This window comes from Ixodes scapularis, unplaced genomic scaffold, assembly GCF_016920785.2.
Source record: "Ixodes scapularis isolate PalLabHiFi unplaced genomic scaffold, ASM1692078v2 PGA_scaffold4__175_contigs__length_147842914, whole genome shotgun sequence".
Classification (NCBI taxonomy): domain Eukaryota; kingdom Metazoa; phylum Arthropoda; class Arachnida; order Ixodida; family Ixodidae; genus Ixodes; species Ixodes scapularis.
The window spans coordinates 133,057,341-133,071,962 of NW_024609879.1; the positions used below are offsets into that span (position 1 = coordinate 133,057,341).

General features: G+C 46.7%; 1 protein-coding gene across 2 annotated transcripts in view; it reads left to right on the forward strand.

Moving 5' to 3' along the window:
* Window positions 1-14,238, forward strand: part of LOC115308328 (kielin/chordin-like protein) — a 59,255-nt gene extending 45,017 nt beyond the window's left edge. For both annotated transcript variants that reach the window (XM_029966215.4, XM_029966216.3), the window contains exons 2-6: window positions 6,452-6,523; window positions 6,686-6,769; window positions 8,121-8,339; window positions 11,184-11,273; window positions 12,196-14,238. In XM_029966215.4, coding sequence (XP_029822075.1) covers window positions 6,454-6,523; window positions 6,686-6,769; window positions 8,121-8,339; window positions 11,184-11,273; window positions 12,196-12,416 — 684 coding nt within the window. In that variant the 5' untranslated portion in view covers window positions 6,452-6,453 and the 3' untranslated portion in view covers window positions 12,417-14,238. The remainder of the gene's footprint in view (window positions 1-6,451; window positions 6,524-6,685; window positions 6,770-8,120; window positions 8,340-11,183; window positions 11,274-12,195) is intronic.
* Window positions 14,239-14,622: the final 384 nt, after the last annotated feature.

Consider the following 14,622-nt stretch of genomic DNA (forward strand, 5'->3'; position numbering starts at 1 on the left):
GTCTCTTCCGGTTCTTTTGTCGAAGTGGCCCGCAAGCCAGAAACGAAAAATTGGATGCCTTAGTTGCGGCATTTCCCGATGGCGCTCTAAATGCGTAGCGTTTGTAGGGCCTCTTCGCGTTGCTGCTTTTAGCGGTCGCAGTAGGGAGGTCACCGAAGGACACACTGCGAGGTTTTTTTTAAGTAGGTAATCCGTCACAGTAACACGTGACACTGCTATGTTACGTGGTGTCATGGTCGACGTTACTAGATTAGCTCAGTTGTGGAACTTCCGTGGGGTGGGGTACCACCCTCAGACCTTTCAGTTCGCCCCCTGTCGTTTGCAGCGCCATCTATATTTTTGTTTTAGAACTGTGTGTTCCATAGGGTACCGCGGAACGCCATCTAGACGCTGCGCTTCAAAACGTACGTATTCCATAGAATACTGTGCAGTTAACATACCAGCCGTCCCCAAAACAGTGGCGCGTCGTGGGGGGAAAGGGGAAGGGAGGGGGGAAAACTGCTCCGGAAAGCAGCGCAGTCTCGTCACTGAGCTAGTCTCTACTCGTTCACTTTTAAAGGTGCCCTGAGGGGGTTTCTGAAATCGCCTAAATATGGCGATAACTCACTCAGTTGACTCTAAGCATCCAAGAAATCCCCAAATCATGACGATACGCGGCCGACTTCCTATTAAAAATAAAATCAATGATCGCAACACACCGAGTTCATCTCCGGCGGTGGGAGGAGCTTGTTCCGAAACCAGGACCACCAGCCAATAGCAAGCGGAGGATCTATTGCGCATCCGACCGGTGGAACCGCGGAGTGATATCTCGAATGCGCGCGGCTCGTTGCCCATACAGCCCGAACCACGATTGAACCCAGCGAGCGCACGCTCTAGAGCTGACGGCTGGAGACAGGCAGTCCTGACTCCTGCGAGAAACAAACATACGAACAAAAAAAAAAATAAAAACATAGTGCGCAGTTTTTGAGATGAATATTACAATATTATGTTCCCTCTCCGCGGAAAAAAAAAAATTTTTTTTCGACTACTTTTATTTGTTTTTATCACCTAGAACAGCGTACACGTTTTGTAATGACAGCGTCTGCAATCTCAGCGAAATGTTGCGTTTTCAGCGGTCACATGTCGTCCTGGCTTCCGGGACAATGTTCCAACCCTCGTCGGAGAAGACCTTGGTGTGTTCGATCTTTGACTGTTTTTTTCATAGGGAAATTGGCCGTGCATCGCTATGAGTTGTGGCCACATTTAAACCTCTTCAAGGCACCCCCTTTAAGGTGCGACTGCAGCCAACTCCACAAGCACGAGAGTTCGAGGTCGCTGCTTTGAAGCGTTCTTTCGCAGAACGAGCGCTCGCGCAAGAAATGCACGTCTTCAAAACCAGGAGCGCGGGCTAACTCGCGCTTGTAGATTTTGGCCGCAGTCTCAGGGTGAACAGAGTATGGTGACGTTGGTCATGGTGTACAGTGACGTCATGGTTTCACGTGACGTGACGTCACAATGCCAGGACATGGAGTCCACTGACGTCATCGGGCAACCTGACTTGACGCCAGGTCACGGCCATGCAAGTCTCACGCGACGTTAATGCGTTAATTCCCAGAAAAGTAATTTGTGTCTGTAGTTCAGTCATCTTTTCCTGAAGTAACGAGGAGACTAATGACGTTACAGTTACTTTCAGACGTCTTTTATCATTATTACCGATATTAACATTAAATCCGTTCAACCAAACTACTCGTTTTGTTGTTGTTTTTTTCTTTCGAGAGTTGATTGGCCACGTTTTGTGAGAGTGCGTTTGCTGGAAGCCGAGCTTGGAATACGCCGCCTTTTTACGGGTCACGACCGGGTTGTGCGTTGGCCACGCACGATGCGAAAGATACGTTCGTCTTCGCGCACACTTCCCCCCTTCATGAGAGTGTGGATTGGCACGCCCTCGCTTAGTTTAGGCAACAAAGCGTAGGAAGATTACTGGTGGCTTATGGTGATTCCAGTTACTAGACGCTTTTAAGCAGCTGTGCACGGGCGCCGCCGTGAGCGACCTTCAGTTTTCTTGTTTCCCTTTATTCCGTTTACCTTCCTTCCGACAGAAAAGTCGAAGAACGAATTCCGAAGCAAGTAACGTTAACATTATAGGCCCCACCCAGCGTTTCTTACGCTGTGCATGACTATAGTAATGGTATTCTTTTATTGGTTCAGAAGAGCAGAGTCACGGCAGAAAGGCAACGCGGAGAGCAAGTTGTCTGCTTTTTTTTCGCAGGGGGTTCCGGTAACGTCAGAACGTCGCCGAGCCTTGATTGGCTTCGTTTGAAAGGATAGTGGGCAGACCTAAATGTTAAATGCCTCGAGGTCTACCGACTAGTTATTTATTTTCTTTTTTTCGTACAATCAGCCAATAAGAGTTTGAAACTGACGTCGTCGCAACCCCTGTGTAAGAAAACAGACGAACAGCCGTTCCGCATTGCCGGCGACATGGAGATCCCCGATGCAACAAGAGCACACATTGAAGGTCCTCGATGATGAGGGTTGAAGAGAAAGCGCTTCGGAAAAAGGGGGGGGGGGGGGGGGGGGCGATCGAAAGATTATGGGTAGTTGAGGAAGAACCGACGGCATAGTGGGTAGATCCTGACGAATTTTGTACGGGTCAGTCCAAAGCAGGAACGAATGCGATCATCGCGTTCCTTCGTAATCTTGGAGCGAGTTCCCGTTTGAACTTCTACGGGTCCGAAAAGAACACGTTCCTCTTACTTTTTGTCATGTTGCAACGTGTTTTTATGTTGCCGGTAGGTTTTTCTGTTTCCACAAAATGTTGTGCCGGATAATTCGTAGATAAAATGAGGCGAGCGGGTGAAAATATCCACATCGATCACCTTTGTGATCCACGATCACGTTTGTTCCGTTTCTTTGTTTTCGACCGTCCCTCGGATACTTCCCCATCCCTTGAAATTGGAGGTAGAAATATTCGATAATAAAAAGAAAAAAAGCCTGAATGCCTTCTAAATTTTGGTAAAAATGCAGATAAATAGACAAAAATAAAAAAAAACTAGAATGCTGTTATTTCTGCCGTTTTCCTAAGAACGTAACGATCGAGCTCCCGAGCTCCCGTTCCAGTTCCACCGACGCCAGATGGAACGGCGGCGTTGCTCCGTTGCTTTTGAAACGAACGCGTTCCAGGAACGTAGTACCTTGGAACGCCGTTCTAACACTGCACTTGTGTTTCTATAGGAACACAATTTGAAAATTCGCGATAAATCCGTTCATCGAACGAACAGTGAATCTCGCAGTGATTCTTCTATACGCACGTTCAGTGCCAGAGAAACCGGTGTGCTTTAGTGTGAATTCTGAGTAACACCCAAATATACGGATCCACGATACCGCCAAAAGAAATAAAAAATAAGAAAAGAGGGAAAAAATAGACACTGACAAGGTTGATTATAAGTCTTGAATCGTCGAGCTTACGACTCTTTCTCCTATTGCGTCAGATCTCAATGAATCCGTAAAACAAAGCAAAAACTTCCTGTTTCCTGGAACTCCAAGCTCGAAACAGAAGAAAGACACGTCCATCACGCGGGAAATGGACGGCTACGCAAGGTCGGGTTTCAAGCGACTCAAGCGTGAGATGTCAGAGGAACGTATCATCAATGTCAAGTGTAAGCGCCACCAAACTTTTAGGGAACTAATAACAGCAAAGTGGCGGTTCAGCGAGAACAAGGATGACACACCGTCTCGCCACCTGCTATTGCCCACGAAACTTCGAAGAGTCGGACATTTGACGGGATTCCCCGTAGTTGTCGGCTGTGCATGCGGCAAGAGCAGTCGCTGTCACGTCGTCATCGAAGGGGACGACCCCTGGTTGACTGACGAATGACGCATGGATCGGCGCAGGAAGTACCCTGGGGATTGATGAGTGAGGTCATGGCGCACGCTATGCTCCGTTTGTCCCTTAGCTGACAAAGCGGTGGGAATACCTCGCCTGACCAATCATACGCCTCCTTTTCCTCACCTGACCTCGCTCTCTGCGCTTGAGGATGGGAGGGAGCGTTATCACGTGGCGAAAGGGGGAGAGGTACGAGTGGTATCCCGCGAGCACGTAGCTTCTACCGCGCTGTCAGCTTAGGTCCATGAAAGGGGTATACATTATGTATACGTCTGCGAGTCACTCAAGCTAATGTCCGTTGCACTGGCTAACGTTCGTTGCAGCCCAACACCAAGGTCGAGTGGCATTTCTGAGTGGAATGGAAGGGGCCAAAAAGAAAACGCCGGTATTAGTTATAGCTAAAACAATACGGTCCGAGTTTTGCGCCTAACAGTCACTATTTTATACTGGATTGCTATTAACGTTTCGCTAAACGTTAACATTTGCCAGTCTCCGAATATATGCCAACCGGGTTGTCAGCATTCCCAATTTGCCCAGAGTGAATAGACAATTGACTCTCCCCCCCCCCCCCCCTTCTCTCTCCGCCCCCCTTTCCTACAACGCTAACAACAACAACCACTTAGCTACCACCGCTTCTAGAGTGGTGCCTCTCAGCGGTCAGCAGTCGCTAACAGCCGTGCCACAAAATACGGTCGGGATTTGCATTTTAGTTGCGTGTTGTTCCCCCTGATGGGGCCGACAGTCGAGAAGTCGTGAGTTGCGTGTCTTCTTCGAGGAAATGTCAGGACCAGTCATAGACATCGGCACGTTGCTGCTCATCGCCAGGAATGCCGTTTTGACTGACACTGACTCTACGTCCGCAAAGAGTTCCACGGCCAGTGCGCGATGCATCCGAGGAAGTCCCTTCCAGAGTCTATGATCCACTGTCGGCGCCGCGGCATGACAAGTAACGGAATTACCGGTAGTACGTTACTTTCTTCGATGATGTAATGAGAGACTCGTTACATTGTTCTCACAAACAGGAACGGGTAATAACGTTCATGACTATTTTTGAGTTAGGCATACGGAGAGAAAATTAAGGAGAAGTGAGACGAGTGCGTGCGGTGACGTCAGAAGGCCGAGCTCTGATTGGAAGGATTAGGGGGTAGACGCAAAGGCTCGCTGTGTTTGTTTTAACCCATTGTCTTCCTACAACCAGTGCGAGCAAGAACATCGTGTGCTTCTCGCGCGGGGTGTGGCGTTCGCACTCCAAACGCCGGTGTCCGACTCCGCGATCACGGTTGCCTGACTATCGAAATTGTCATAAAGCAAGAAAACCCTCTCAGGGTTTCGTATGGATGTTGTATAGGACCGTGTTACCGTACTTTTGTTTTATGTTACAAAGAAAAGAATATGAATCCCATATTCTTGTTTGTGTTATCTTAAGGAAACTGTTTCTGCACAATTATATATCGCGACTACGGTACAGTGCTCATCACACTTGTCTATAACGCGCGAGCGTGCGGCTTTCTCCAGGGAGCGCTAGACTGGTGGCATTCGCGGAAACTAAGCTAGTCACGTGGCGCAACATATGGAACGGCCCGCTCGAGGGGTGTCCTGCCCACTCTATCAGCTGGCGCCGAACGCGGAAGGCTGCTCGCACGCTTTTTACAAACATCATGGCTCGAACAATAAACATACTGAAGCATGAAGGGGTATCAACGATGTCGTCATCAAAAAACAAAAATATATCGTAAATCACTTTACTTTTATCGCTTATCAAGCTGATAAAGTGGGCAGGACACCCCTCGAGCAGGCCGTTCCATGTTGTGCCACGTGACTAGCTTAGTTTCCGCGGATGCCACCAGTCTAGCGCTCCCTGGAGAAAGCCGCACGCTCGCGCGTTATAGACAAGTGTGATTAGCACTGTACATCACTGGGCGCGTGTTCCTAATTCTACGTACTAGATTCTACGTACTACGTACTAGACACGCGCCCAGTGGTGAGCGCGTGTCTAGTACGCTTGAGTGAGGGCGCGTGTCCACTGGGCGCGTGTCCAGCAATAATTTATTGGCTACTGCCGCAATATCATTGACTGCGATGCGATAATGGATTGTGACTCAGTGTACAGCAAGCGCTTGCTTCGCCTGCTCTGTCGAGGTCGCTTCGGACAATAGGCCCTTTTCAAAAGTGCGCGCGCCATCTAGTAGCGGCGGCGCGCCAATCATCCGAATCCGCCATTGTTTGGGCGCGCACTTTGCGTGTGTGTTGGGTGCAAAGGCTGCGTTGACGTTCGGCGACGACTCGGATCCAATCACGTGCTTCGTGTCCAAGCAATGGCGGCCACCCATGTTGCTCGATGGAGTTTTGAAAAAAGGGTTCATTGCGTCGGCTGCGTCCACATCAGGCAAGACTACAGGACACCGAGACTCACGATTGGTTCACGAAGCTACCTGCATTTCCTTTCACGTTGTGCACTTGTCCGTCCTTGCCATGATGTCACTTCGAGCATATATATCCGAGGCAACTCTGAGAGTGTTCAGCATTACCAGAGAGGAAAAGTACTTGCAACTGACGAGAGCGTCTTTATTTCCTGCTTTCTTCCAGAGATGGACCGCACGTGCTGGTGGTGCCTTGCAGCCTTCCTCGTGTTGTGTTCCTTCGCGGCCCTCCTCGAAGGTGAAAAAAAAAAATCATTTTTAGCTCAAATTATAATTTTTTATTTTTGTTTTTATTTTTTTTTTTTTTTTTTTTGGGGGGGGGGGGGGGGGAGGGGTTACAGCGTTTGAGCTTCGCGTTGATTTAGGGTGAACGTTCTTGCCTCCTCCTTTTCCGATGCAGCGGCTCCAAGGGGCAAGAATGGGACCATCATCAGAAGCCGGAGTAGGGGCAAATCGTTCAGTTTCCTGCGTAAACAAAGCAGCGGTAAGCAACATTAAACTATACACTTTTATACCAGCCAAAACACGTTAGCCTCGAAGATTCTACGTACTAGACGCGGGTACGGTTAACCAGTATAATGGAGAGCTTTAGGGAACTGTTTTTGCACATCCGACACGACATACGAAGAGCTCACATGGGAGTCTTCTGCGGTGGCGCATGCGCAGTTCGTATCGGAGGGACCATCATATACCGTATCGAATATGCAAACTCGGTTCCCTAAAGCTCTCTATTAGAGAGTTTATGTACGGTCAAACGCCTGTATAACGAAGCGTGTGGGACCGTGATAATTCTTCGTTATACACGTCACTTCGTTATATCTGTCGCGCACTTTAATGACCCCAATAAAGCAGATAAGCAACGAAATAGCCCGCTGTACAGGCTATTTCGTAGTAGAAGCGTTCGTTGTAGCGGCGTTTGACTGTAGACCGTTCCGATACCTCCGTCTTGGATTGACGCATGGTGAGGACGCTATTTCTTCGCGTACGCCGAAGCTTTTGAGTACGCGATTCTAAAACTCGTAGATAAGCTACGCTTTAGAGTAACGGCACTCCAGACGCACTGGTGCGTAGAATCAATGTTGCCAGTTGTTAACAGCTTTTGACGACGCGGCTGGCGGAAGATGGAAGGTATGCTTTCCGTCGTCCTGCTTGCTGGAACAGTTCCCAACAGAGCGGAGCGATATCGGGACGATCTACTAACACAGTAACTATCGATAAAAAAGAGTCACACTTCAGTACCACAACTGTCGCGAGCGGTGCCGTGCGATTCAGTGTAGACCAAGTCAAGTCTCTGACATCGCGCTACTGCGGTGGCGCTGCCGTCGGCACTGCTCATGCGCAGAAGCCTCGCCTCACGCAAATCTGGATTCTGCGCTCGCGCAATGCCCACACCCGGTGTGGGAAATCGCGGGCCTGTTGGTAAACACTGTGTTGGTGTACAGGCAGCGAAATTTCGGCGGACTCTAGTCTGGAAAGTTGGGCGAGTTGGTATGAATCCATTTTGAAAAACAGTGCGAATAACACACCGAAACGGACACGGACACGCCTCCTCCTGTGTGTTCCCTCCTTCTTGTCCGTGTATTATTCGCGCTGTTTTTCAAAAGGGACTCTAGTCGCTGGTGCGTAAATAAATGTCACGTCACGCCAACGAGCGAATGGCTGTCGTGACGGCGTCGGGCCATGGGGGAAGAGAGTTCCGATATTTTGAACGTAGGTTCCTAGCCAATTTAATAGCGTCAGCGGAATGACCACTGACATCCGCCGATTACCAGTTACTGGTGCCACAGACCCTTTAAGCGTGTGTTGACCTTGATTTTTCGTTCGTGCGCTTTCAGATGTCAACCGCCTCCTGACTGGCGATCGGACGACCTGTCAGTTCGGCGGGAAGCTGTACAGTCACGGAGGCAACGTGTCCAGGAGCGACCCCTGCGAGAAGTGTCTCTGTTTCCGCGGTGAAGTGATCTGCTGGGATTTGCAGTGTCCCAGCTACGGTCCCAGACCCAACTGCAGGGAAGTCAAGGTTCCGGACATCTGCTGTCCGGTCCTAGAGTGTGGTAAGAGATGTCAATATAGAGTTTCACTGTGAACGTTGCTGAGTCCGCACCGTTTAGGTCAACGGTTTGTCCGTTCGATCGTACCTATTCGATAGGAATTCAGCGTCATTGATTCTTCTTGTACGTCTATAGTTGTTAATGGCAAGTACTGACGACATCAATTTGTGCGTCATCGTGAACACCCACGTAGATCGAAATAAGCAGACGAACAGGGACATTATTCTACAACAAAAGCAAAAACGTTATGTGGATTAAAAGAAATTGAAAGACGTTTACAAATATTTGTAATACGAAATTAGAGCGCAGCTCTCGAGGTGTCTTGATTTTGCGATATACCGTGCTATAGAATTTGAGGAAGAAATATCTATATGTACAGGTATAGATGTTGTACAATTCCCCCACACCAATTTAGTTTTTTTGCTAAATTTAGCGGGGAATGGAATTGGAGTGTAGGTCTGTGACGTCCCATAATGCAATGCACGCGGTGACGGCGACGCCGACGCCGCGAAACATGGGAACGAGCGCCTAAAAAACTGCGCTCCAAACAAAAGAAAAAGTAAAAATATGTTTTAAAAATGATCGACGAAATAAGCATTTCCCGTTCAACAAAAATAAGGGTTAGGGCGCAAACTAGCTTCTAAGCGTTGTTACTTAAAAAAAAGAAAAAGACAGGGAGAGAGAGAGAGAGAAAAGGACTAACACAACGAGGTGTGTTTTTCCTTCTTTTCCCTTGTCTCGTTGTTTTTTTTTTTTTTTTTTTTTCCTCTTTGAGGCTTTGTTGTGTTTTTGCTTTTTCTCTCTCTTGTCTCGGTTTTTTTTTTTTTTTTTCTTTGAGACTTCGTTGTGTTTGTTTCACCAAGCAGGAAATACGAAGGGCAAACTTTAGGTGAAATTTTAACCTAAGGTAAACTGTATCGGTGAGACTTGTAACTCCAGACAAGTGCGGAAGGTGACGCTTGTCCCCTCCACTTCAACGACGTGCCAGTGTCCGGTTAGCCTCAGCAGAGCCTATGGCGAACAATCAAAGGAGGCCGCTCTTGCTGGACGGTATCACCGAGCCTCTTTGCCTCGTGCGGCTGAAGTGATCATCCGTGAGTGTGGGTGTCATTGAACTGTTCTCAACTACGTTTCGAAGGTGATTCATGATCGATATTGTATATTGCGCCGTTTATTGCATATTCAGGAATATATATATATATATATATATATAATATATATATATATATATATATATATATATATATATATATATATATATATATACAGGGTGTCACAAAAGAAAATTTACACGGTCTTTTTTACCGCAAAAATAAACTAGGCATCGCCGAACGCTCATTCTCCGCCCAAAGGTAGAACTAGAGGTCACAACCAGATGCCAAAGTTTCAGCCCGATCCGATAACTTAATAAAAAGTTATAAGTGATTTTCTGAAAATTTCAATGGGAAAATGGCGGCCGACGGAGTTTTCGAACACATGGGGCTCTATGGCACCAGAAACCGAAAACGGGCGAAAATGGGCTCCATTTTCCCATTGAGATTTTCAGAAAATCACTTATAACTTTTGATTAAGTTATCGGATCGGGATGAAACTTTGGCATCTGGTTGTGACCTCCAGCTCTACCTTTGGGCGGAGAATGAGCGTTCGGCGATGCCTAGTTTATTTTTGCGGTAAAAAAGACCGTGTAAATTTTCTTTTGTGACACCCTGTATATATATATACATGTATATATATATATAGAGAGAGAGAGAGAGAGAGAAAGGTTTTTAGTTTTTTTTAAGCATTACAGATTTGTTTCAAAAAAAAAAAAAAAGCCTTGAAAGTTACAGTTAAGCGGTTTGTGCAGGTAAGTTATACGGCCAGGGGGACATTATGTGGGTGGCTGATCTTTGCGATGCCGGATAATTAATTAAAATTCGTTAATAAATTTTTGAATTAGTGGAATTAGACACCTGGTACCTATTCGAAGCTTACTAAGCGTCATCGAAAACCACTGAATCAACTTTTTTTAGAACGACGACTCGAAGCTCGTGGGACACTTGGGGGTGCTCCAAAGTTTCCACTCGTGGAGCAGGCGCAAAGCTAGCAGTGGCAGAACGTGGATGATAAGATTATCATTGCGTTCCGCCTGACTGGATTAAAGCGTATGCGTAAGCCGGCACGTTTCTCAGGAAACAACACCGACCAACAACGTGGATTGCGATTATGTTTCTCGTCAAGAATAATAGTGTCCCTGAAACATCGGCCATTTTGCTCCATACGAAATCGACATGGGTTACTCACAACATAGTTTTTCTCTCTCTGGAGTTGGCTACACAGCAAAACTTCAATGGAGAAAATCCTAATATTTCTAATTAGAAGATGAAGTACTTAATATTATGTTTTCACCAACGCCAGAGCTATGACGGTGGGTCTCAGACCACCTTTCGAGATTGGCGGCGGGGTGCAAGACCCCCCGAGACCCACCTGGCTTTAAGGACCTGGTTCCAATGAACTTTACAAACGTAACCTGTTTTGGCCGATGTTGTTGTTTTTCTTTTTTTTCTTTTCCGGATAATCTTACAGAACCGCAAAACACATTATCAGTGGATATTTAATTCCTTTACTATCCTTGTAAACAGGCACGTAGCAAGGATTTTGTTTCGGGGGGGGGGGGGGGGAGGGGGGGGGGGGCGCCCATGACAAAATGCTGTATAAGGGGGAGGGGGGAGAGGAGGTCCCAGCAAAATGGAAGATATCAGACAGGGGGGGGGGGGGGGGGGGAGAAGGCGGGCCCCATCCCCCCCCCCCCCCCCCCCCAGTCCGCTACGTGCCTACTTGTAAACTTCAACTGTTCTTTTTTAACAGACGTTCAATTTTCGCCGACAACCAAGAAGCCCCCAAAGGAGGTTCGCTTTTCCTTCACAAGCAGCACTGAAACCTACGAAGAGCAGATGGGTAAGGCCGACCATGCCTATAATGATTTTGTTTATTTATTCAAATACCTTCAGCGCTATTAGGGATAACATTATTAGGCATAACATTATAGGCGTTACGCAAGACATTATGCATTACATTATTAAGAGTTTTACCATATGAGTACCTACAGTGCTAAGAACTATAGTCGATAAATTAAAACGGACACAACAAAAAACAAAATACCAAAAGGATTTTTTTAATGCGATAGTTGTGTTTAGGTCAACCAAACAGTGAGGATGTGTCTGTTCGTCCCTAGAAGCTTTATAAGCAAATGTATTGGGAGAATTTGAATCGGTGCATAATTATAGAACAATTCAATTTACCCTATGAACATAGCAAAAAAAAATTTGTTTTGTTTGTTGTTCAATTTGGAGGAAAAAATACAATACTTTTTTAATAATAGAAATAGGCCGCAAATTGTGCTTCATCGTGCATTTTCGCTGTCATCGCTTGTACACAAAAAAATGCTCACTATAAAACAATAGCCCTGGCACATGGCAAAATGTAATGGCAGTTCTTTGTGGAGCGCAAGTGGTCTACCTCTTGCACAGGTGTTGCGATGCCGTTGAAAAGTCAAGCTCCTATTGGCCGATAGAAACAAAATAGACAAAATAGTGGATAGACCTCAAGGCATTCATTGAGGTCTACCCACCATCCTTCCAATCGAGGCCAATCAGAACTCGGCGTCGTTCTGACGTCACCGCAACCCTTCGCCAGAAACAGACGACTTGCTCCCCGCACAGCACACCCACAAGACAACGAGCGCCATGACGACGCACTTTTGACACTTCCTGAAAGTGAAGCGGAGTATAGTGCTGGCTATTCCTATTATTAAGAACCGTTCTTGCGACTGCTACTTCTGGTTTCGGTCTGTCCGAAAGCATTTGCGTCCTGCCTTCAGATTGCGAAGTGGACGGCGAAGTCTACAAGCCACAGGAGGTCATCCCGTCGGCGTCCGGGCCATGCATGGAATGCCGGTGCGGTGACCGGGCCCAGATGAAGTGCACTCCCAGACCCTGCCAGCACCAGTACACGCCGCTCGCGGTGTCCGAAAGCTCGGAACTTCGGCAGCCGGTTCGCATAGTGTCCAGTGCGGCTTACCGACGTCGAAGCTTCCACTGATCGCTCTAATCCTGCAGAGACTGCTTTGCGAACGCTGCCTACAAGCTTCGTCAATAGAGGCTTTTAGTAAATTGTTTCGGCGACTCTGACGATGATAACCGATACTCCTCCGAAACGCTCGAGCACACTTCATCGGATCGCTATCGTAGGTATCGGAACGATCTACTAAAACTCCCTAAAACTTGTTTGTTGAAATCGGTGACGGAACCGGTCCAAGTGAACAAATGTAAAGTGTGCCGGCATTCGAACGTTCCAGCGACTGTGAGGTCGGAGTCCTGCTGCTCGTACATCATATAAAAGACAGCCTTAAAACGCGAGCCACCGCGAGATCCGTGCTTCGAATGCGGCATGGCAATGAGTTCAAGGAGAAACTGGTGCCACGCGGCATTCGAACCACGGATCTCGTGGTGACTCGTGTTTGCAGATTTTCTTTTGTACGATGTGTGAGCAGTGTGAGCCCGGCTCAAGGGGCGGTGTCGTTCACCCAATTGAATAAGTAAGACGCAAGAATTTGCAGCGCCAAAAGCTGAAACCGCAGGTACAACTATTTAAGGGTATGGTTAATTAAAGGTGCATAATGAATGCAAACAGCCCAAGATATATCTGACTATAGTAACAGAATCATGAACTCGCCGCTATGAAGAGAAGGCTTTTTTGAAATTTGATTAGATACGAAGTAGTGGAGATTATCTGGAAAGAAGTCACGGTGCCAGGTTTTAAATGTAGTTGGAAATGCTTGCTTGTGTATGAAGCGTGAATGGCAAGATGGTATTTGGAGAGCAGGCCATATGTTTAGGCACCAATACTTCAGGTGATGCGTCCCACGTAATAAACGCGAGGATTTTGGTCCGAAAGTGGAGCGGAGTTTCCCGATGACCAAAAATTTAGTTGTGTAAAAAAGAAATGCTTACAGATTTCTAGTGATTCCTCTACCCTCACCCTGCAAAATGCGTAGCTTATAGGAATGACTACAAGCTTAGGACGTGATTGGTGGCACGGTTCAAGCGCGCAAAACCTAAATTTCAACCCCCCCCCCCCCACACACACACACACACACACACACTCCCCCAAGTTGACGTGCCGGGTCATCAACGCATAGAAAAGAAATTCGTTGCAGTGAGACGCCTGTCACATCACCCCTTGCAGCAGTACGTTCGAAATCCGCAGGGTGGCAACTGTGTCGCTGTAACGTGGGAATATACAACGTGTCTTTAATGTCACGCGTATTAATGCGAACATCTGTGTGTTGTGCAGTAGCAAGAGGTAAACGTTAGTTATCACTCTTTATTGTTTCGAGAAAATGACCTTGTGACATCTTAATGTGACTGTGTATGGCAGTCAAGTTGACGCCTCATTTTATAAAAGGGGTCGAGCATTCTTCGATAAAGATTGTAGGAAGTGTTTAGTCATGCCCATATCTTCTTGAACTGCTTTCGACCACTGTTGTGTGCTTTTTGCTTTGGAGTGGGAAATTAAAACCGTGGTAGACTGAGGAAGTATGAGAGAAGCCAGTGAATGACTACAGTAGAAGTAAAAAGTGATCAAAATGTGGATTATGGTGTAATTGATAATGGCGCTTCCGCACGTTTTGTTTTAATGCAAGACAAAGAAATGGATGGCAAGAAAGGCAGGCTGTGGTTGCCAAATGCAATGTTTTTGTTCTTCCAAAGTGTTTCTGAGAAGTGCTATTTATGGTTCATATAAACACAGCAATATTGTACACAATAAATGAAATGCAATCATTTCTGTAACTAATTTCGCAGTTTCTTAATTTTGCAATCTCATTAAACAGGGAAATCTGTTTCCTTGCTGAAATGTTATGGTCGGGCGTTATACGAAAAAAAAAAGCCACTTAAATCATTTCCTTGTCGTATGTTTTACAGCGGACAAATACGGATTACAAGACGTTTATCTGCTTTTCTTTCTTTTTTTTATAGCTGTCAGTTCCTAAAAAATATCTCTGGTTAAAACCGCGACATGGAACGTTCTTTAAATACTATGACAAATTAAAAGATAGTTGAAGGTTGTGGAAATCGTCGACAAAGAAAAAGGCCACGTCAAGATTTTGCAGCTCATGTTGTCCGGGGCACGCACCGGGGGGGGGGGGGGGGGGGGGAGGGGGGGGGGTATTGTTTATAAGAGATTTCGTAATTGCATGTGCCTAATGTGGATCATTATGTATGATTGCATTCCAAACAATTTCCAA